This window comes from Anomaloglossus baeobatrachus, chromosome 1 (genome assembly GCF_048569485.1).
Source record: "Anomaloglossus baeobatrachus isolate aAnoBae1 chromosome 1, aAnoBae1.hap1, whole genome shotgun sequence".
Classification (NCBI taxonomy): Eukaryota; Metazoa; Chordata; class Amphibia; order Anura; family Aromobatidae; genus Anomaloglossus; species Anomaloglossus baeobatrachus.
The window spans coordinates 246,467,870-246,475,242 of NC_134353.1; the positions used below are offsets into that span (position 1 = coordinate 246,467,870).

Below are 7,373 nucleotides of genomic sequence, written 5' to 3' on the forward strand. Positions count from 1 at the left end.
AGGATCTTGAAGATGGGAATACCCCTTTAAGTAGCTGTCACTAGTGTACCAATGTCCCATTAGATGACACAAAACACAAGGAGACAACAGTAGTATATAAATAAAAATAAGAATTAAAATATAAAAAAAAGTGGGAGGACACTTTCAACAAAAACTTCTGCACCCAAAAGAATGATAATTCTTTGTGTTGTCCTCATCTGCAAACTGAATGTTATCTCTTCTATTCAGCCATTTTTGTGACATGTATTTCTGAGAAAAGCTGAGTGTACTTGTTACAGCTCCCCCAGAAGTAGTCACCCAGCTTCCTTGTACTCCTGAAAGGCCAACATGCCTGGTTATAGTGTGATACATTCTTCTCAAGGGTGGCATAAATAGGCATATCTGCCAGTCAGGATACCTGGGTACCAACCACTGTGGAGACGATAGTGGCGGAATACTTAGAAACCCAACTTTCCAATAAACAAAAAACAGCCAGGGAATAATAATGTACACTATAATATCTGTCTGTAATAAGAGAAGGTTATATTATATTATATACAGAGGAACAGCACGAGGTTCAGGAGACGTTGTCATTCCCCTGAGCTGTCCAGCATCCATCAATCTTTCCTTTAATCTACAAGGAAAATGATGAAATCCAAGCTCCTATCACACTCTTGGGCACACTCTGGGTAAGCAACAGTTCATAAACCCAATGCTTCCTGAACAGCATAGACAAGTGTTTCTACAAGAAGCGATAAGCTTGAGGTTGCACAATGCTCACATACAATATAGAAAATCTTACCTCGGCTTTCTGAGTCTTGGGAAAACTGTTTTCTTTCTCAATAGCAAAGACATCCAGCAGGTAGAGCTTCGCTCCTCGCTCCCTGTCCAGAACGGCTGCAGTCTGGATGACACCTGTATTGCGTCCAATGGTGAACAAACGTCCAACAGTCTTTCCTTCACATTTAACAGAAACTATGAAGTATTCCACTAAAGTCTCTGAGCCCCGAACACTGGATGCATCAAGAGATATCACGTTTGTACCAATGGGCTCCCCTTCTTTTAAAATTGTTATATATTTTGGCTGGGAAAAGGCTGGGCCATCGGCTCCTTGAAGAATAATGGTCAACTCTGTTGTAGTTCTTTTTCTTTCAAGTCCTAAGTCAGTGGCAGCCACAATAAGGTTGTAAATGAGATGTGATGGCACCATTGCAGAGGCCACCCTCAAGTCCCCACTGTAACGGTCCACAATGAAAGTTTCAGTGTCTCCATTGACAATTTCATACTCTATCTCACCATTGGGGCCCTCGTCTGGGTCGAAAGCTGTTACCGTGGTCAAGACAGATCCAATAACCAGAGTAGGATCTGCAGCAAAGGCATTCTGTGACACAAACATGGGAACATTGTCATTTAGATCATTCACTAATATAGTTACATTTTTCAGGGCATATTTTCGGGTCTCTACGGGCACGGCCTGGTCACTGGCTCTAACAGTGAGTTCAAAAAGATTGGAGAACTCTCGGTCAATTTCTGCATTAGTGAAAATGATGCCCCGCACCTCGTCAATTACAAAGTGACTGCCCCTTGGTTTTTGATGGATGATAGCATAGTTCAGTTGTCCATTAATGTCGGCATCGGGATCTGAGGCAGTCACAGTCAAAATGGATGTGCCAACAGGGACGTTCTCTGTTACTGATTTAAAAATGTCTCCATCCGGGAAGCTGGGTGGGTTGTCATTAAAATCTCTGATTTGTATGACAACCGACATGGTGGATGAGCGGGGAGGCCTACCATTATCTTTCGCAGTAATGTTCAATTTGTATAATGACTGTGTTTCAAAATCCAGCTTCTTAGCCAGGAAAATGCTTCCAGTGTTGGGACTAATACTAAAAGTCCCATGGTTATTAGTCCCTGTGATACTATAGTGAATGTCAGCATTGTCCCCAGAGTCAGAATCTGTAGCTGCAACTGAAGACACCAGTTCCCCAACTCTCATATTTTCTAAAACATCTACAAACAGGGCTGATCTGGGAAAAGATGGTGTGTTATCATTTTCATCAAGTATATCAATACTTAAGGTGCAAGTTGAGGTTAAAGGGATCTTCCCAGAATCCACACCTTGGATGACAAGTGAATAGGCAGCTGTGGCTTCATGGTCCAACTTTCCTATCAGTGACACCTGTCCTGTGCTACTGTCCACTGAAAAGTGATTCTCTTCATTGCCTTTAATTATAGAATAGTTTATCAATCCATTATTACCCTCATCAACATCAGAAGAAGAGACACGTAACACCGGGGTCATGTTTGCTGCAGATTCTGATATACTAGCTTGGTAGAGATCTTTTGAGAATTTAGGAGCATTATCATTAATGTCTTTTATGTAAACTTGAATTGTAGCTTGGTCCTTCAATGGTTTTGGTAAACCTAAGTCAGTTGAGACAACTTTAAGAGTAAATGTTGCTGCTCCCCTTTGTCTCATAAGAGCCTCTCGGTCAAACTGGTAGGTGCTGGTGATGTCCCCTGTAATTGTGTTCAGCTCAAAGTCAGGTTGCATAGTTTCGAAGGCATACATGATGTCCCCATTAGAACCAAAGTCTTTATCTACAGCATAGACTTTACCCACAAACGACCCACCTCTCTGTTCCTCCTCAAAGTAGAAGACGTAGTTTGTGCTATTAAATAATGGCCTATTATCATTGACATCCTCGAGAATGATGGTAACATTTACTGTAGCTCTCAGGGGCTCTACAGCCCTATCGGAAGCAGTAATAAGCAAAACATATATATCTTTAACTTCTCTATCTAGCTCACTCTTTACATACAACTGTCCATCAGGAAATATACCAAATGCATCCCCAACATTCCCATCTGCAATATGATACGTAATTTCCCCATTGGCCCCAGAATCTTTGTCAGAGGCATGTACTTTAAAAAATCTTGAGTTAACTGGTTCAGACTCTAACAAAGTAACTTCATATGAAATCTGGTCAAAGACAGGAGGGTTATCATTGACGTCATGTACAGAGACAGTTAATATGAAGCTAGAGGAGAGTAAAGGAACACCCATGTCTGAGGCCAAAATCTCTACCTGGTATGACCCAGCAGTGACATCTAGGACTCCGGTGATGCTCACTGCACCACTGACCTCATCCACTTGAAACAAGCCTAGCGGGTTCTGCTTTAAGCTGTAAGCAATCCTGCCATTTACACCTTCATCTGGATCAACAGCCCTGGCATTAAAGATAATATGACCTGCTTTCCAATTTTCTACCACATTTACACTTTCCACTGCATGCAGAAAATGGGGGGCATTGTCATTCAAGTCTTTTACTGTGATATTAACTATTGCTTCACCAGTTACCGCTCCACCAGTAGCCACAACCTTAAGATGGTAAGAGCCCTGTTCTTCTCTATCAACCACCCCAGCAGTCATGATGAGACCAGTATTTTTATCAATACTAAATATCCCTTTTTGGTCCCCTGTTGTTATAAGGTATGTGATATTTGTATTAAGATCCATAGTGGTTGCTGTTACAGTCCCAACATTATATCCTGAAGGCACATTTTCAAACATCACAAAAGTATACGTGTCCTGTGTAAAGGCTGGTGGGTTGTCCTGGGTATCTAACACAGTGATAGTAACAATGGCATGGTTATGGGATTGTAGGCCTCCTCCATCAGTGGCAACAATTTTTAGCTGGTAAGCCGTTTTTTCTTCCCTGTCTAGTGCGGCTTTTGTAGTAATGGCTCCAGTTTCAATATTAATCTGGAATTTGGAAGTGTCCCCTGCTTTGATGGAATATTTAACTGTACCATTTACACCCATGTCCGGATCTGCTGCTGTCACAGAAACAACAAAACTTGCTGGTGGTTCATTCTCTTGAATGTTGGCAAAGTACTGCACGGGATAAAAAATAGGACTATTGTCATTTACATCCAATAGAGTGACAGTGATTTTAGCGGAAGAAGAAAGGGCCGGGGATCCAAGGTCAGTTGCCAACACGGCTAAAGTGCAGTTTTCTTGATGCTCTCTGTCCAGTTCTGCTCGAGTACTGAGTAGTCCAGACAAAGTGTCCAAACGAAAAAATGCCTGACATGGGCTTGGGTTATCAGAATCAAGGTAAAAACGGATAGTGCCATTGCTCCCGAGATCACCATCCGTGGCCTTTACTGTGATCAGCTCAGTACCTATAAGGGAATTCTCTGGTATGGAGACCCACTGCTGGTTATCCCCTTGAAGGCCAGTAAAAATAGGCCTTTGATCATTTACATCCAAGAGACTGACAAGTAGGGTAGCATAACTTGTTTTGGGTTGAGGGCCTTGATCTCGCGCACTGATATTAAGAAGCAACTGGGGAGCTGTTTCACGGTCTAAAGCAGATATACTGGTCACCAGTCCACTGTTTTCACTAATTGAGAACCATCCCAGCTTATTTCCAGATACAATTGAGTATCGTAGGTTGGCATTAAGTCCAGTGTCCCCATCTGTTGCGGACACTCCACAAATGTAAGATCCAGGTGGTAAGTCCTCATTGATTTCCACTTTACTTTGTGGCTCCTGGAAGACTGGAGGATGATCATTGATATCATTCACATAGATGACAAGGCTAGCCACAGATGATCTTGGCCTAGGATGACCCTGATCTGAAACGCTAACAGTCAAGTTGTAGGAAGGGATGCGCTCTCTGTCCAGTGCACTAGCCACTTTGATAAGGCTTAGATTGGGCACCTTTAGGGTCTGTACCTCAAAGTGGCGCTGTTCATTTCCTCCCAGTATAGACACAGTGACATTTCCATTTGCAGCAGGTGAATCGGAGTCCGTGACAGTGAGTAGAGCCACCACTGTACCAACCTGGGCATTCTCATCCACTGACGCATAACGAGAGTTGGCAGGAAAGTAGCGGAACTTTACAACAGGATCATTATCATTAACATCAATCAGAGAAACAATAGCTTCAGCACGGCCAGTTAGTGGTGGGGTGCCAAGGTCTTTGGCCTCAATGCTTAGAGTATATTGTTGTTGACTTTCATAGTCCAATGGCTCCCTAATGGTAACCAATCCACTTTCTGGGTCAATCTGAAAAGGGGTTCCTTCTGCCAGTTGGTATACGATTTCAGAATTGTCACCTTCATCCCTATCATTGGCCTCTACTTTAAGAACACTTGAACCCACGGGGGCATCTTCTTCAATTCTAGCTCGGTATTGTGAGCTGCTAAACATGGGTGGGTTGTCATTAATGTCCTGCACTGTCACATTCACTTGTAATTGGCCTACTTTTTTGGGTGTACCTTTATCTTCCACTTCCACCACCAGGTAATAACACGAAACAGTCTCTCTATCTAATGGACCTTGTGACATTAAATGGAGAAACGCACCATCACCACTTGGGTTAACTGTAATTCCCAATTTGAAGCGGCCATCCTGATTTCCAGACACAATCCGGTAAGAGCGGTGATCCACACCATTGGTACCGGCATCAGAATCCGTTGCGGTGTCCAGTATAACCTGGCGTCCTCCTTGGGTGTCCTCTTTAAAAGAAACCACAATGGAGGGATCAGGAAACACAGGTGAATTGTCATTGATATCCAGCACAGTAATCCGAACTTCGGTGGGATACGTCGGTTGACTGGACAGAACCACCAAATTGATAACATCGCTGGCAAGACTCTCCCTGTCTATGGTGGAGGTGCTGTATATGGAGCCAGACGAGGAGTTAATGCTGAACAGTGCATGGGATTCACTAAGTCTGTAGGTAAAGCCTGGTTTAGTGCTGATGGTGCCGACATAAGTCCCTGGCGGCTGCTCCTCCAGAACTTGAAAGATCTGCCGAGGTTGGGAGCTGCTCAATGCTCCGGGAACAGATAGTAACAAAAAAGCCAGTAAGAAATGCATGAGTTCCAGGTCACGGGGGTCAGAGGTCCGGGCACACAGGGGGCTCATGATGCACAAACAAGTCCATGCAGAATATCACAAAGGTGCAGAAAGCATCCACTTACTGTGAGGGCAATGCACTGGGTGGAAGCACTTTCTCCTGGACAGCACTGGATGTGGGCAGGCATGAGATGATGGGGTCAGTAGTCCATCCAGGAGCTCAGGACACTCACACATTCCGCAGGGAACATCTTAAAGACTCATTAAGAGTTTCTTGCAATTGATGAGCATCCAAATGCGGAGTGAGGGGCTGAGGAGCAGCTTGGTCCATCCAGATCCATCCACAGCAGCTGAGAAGAGATGCCCACAGTGTGCCCCACAACCTTTATATGCTCCCAGGGGCAGATGCTGCTGGTACAGTCCTCTGCAGCCTGGAGAAGGTGCCAAGTCTCCTGGGCATCCTCAGTAATCAGGGGGGCTTACAGCATGGCACAGGACGGGGGGCTCCGTGCAGCACAACTGTCCTGGAACAAAAAAACTTTCTTCTCTCATTGATGCCGTTCACTTCAGCCCAGGCTGCACACTGCCCTCCCTCTCCCCGCCCAGCCACACGCTTGTCACCTCCAGACCCTCCTCCGCAGCCCACCATTGGGCAGCACGTGAAGAGCTGCTGCTGCCCCCTTTTCTCTTCTCCCTGCACCCCCCAATGAAATCTCAGAAGTCACCTTGTAAATAAGCCGAGATTCTGTAACGAAGCATCCCACTCAGTCTCCTGCCCGTGCAGCTCCGCTACGGAATGCCGGCACTCCTAGCACACATGGAGGAACAGTGACATCTAGCGACCAGAGCGTGTAACTGCAGCGCAGTAATAGAAACAGTCCATTAAGCGAGGGCATCTAGCGGCGGTACGGAGAACTGCAATGTGAAAGTGCCCTATACTGTACACAGGTCTGACCCTCCTCTAGTTCCGTAGGAGATTCCTCTATTTTTCTCTCAGATTTTTCTATCAGAACTCCCATTAGAACAGTATTTAGAAAATAAATTGAATTATAAAAAAAGCTACAAAACTAATACTTATTTCAATATGAGAGAAAAAATATTAAATGAAAAGCATCTTCTGTCTGTCACAGTTTTAATCCCAGAAAGCAGACAAACTCTATGCTCATTGTTATAGCCCCATATTGTTTGCGGGACGAATAGTTTTCAATTCCACTTCTAATTTCACTATATAATGTACTGCCAAATAGGAAAAACATTCCACGGTGAAAAAACCCCGCAATTCCAACATTTTTGGAGGGGGTGTTTAATGTACAATTATTCATAATGTGTAAAAGAGAGGAGTCCACCATGATTCCTGAGTACAGTACAGTGATACCAAGCATGTACGGTTTATGTATGTATGTATATACTAGCTGTTTCCAGCCAGATCACGCTCGGCACACCCATTATAATCAGCTCCTCAGTGTATGCAGTTCTCTGCTGTGGATAAACAGCTCTCCCCCCCAAGGGTATACAGCTTACC

The 7,373-nt window shown here is 44.3% G+C and overlaps 1 protein-coding gene across 1 annotated transcript in view; it reads right to left on the reverse strand.

Annotated features, from left to right (window-relative positions):
* Positions 1 to 6,399, reverse strand: part of FAT4 (FAT atypical cadherin 4) — a 352,940-nt gene extending 346,541 nt beyond the window's left edge. The window contains exon 1 of the mRNA XM_075348774.1: positions 782 to 6,399. Within this exon, the coding sequence (XP_075204889.1) occupies positions 782 to 5,920 (5,139 nt within the window). The 5' untranslated portion in view covers positions 5,921 to 6,399. The remainder of the gene's footprint in view (positions 1 to 781) is intronic.
* Between the last annotated feature and the right edge of the window lie 974 nt (positions 6,400 to 7,373).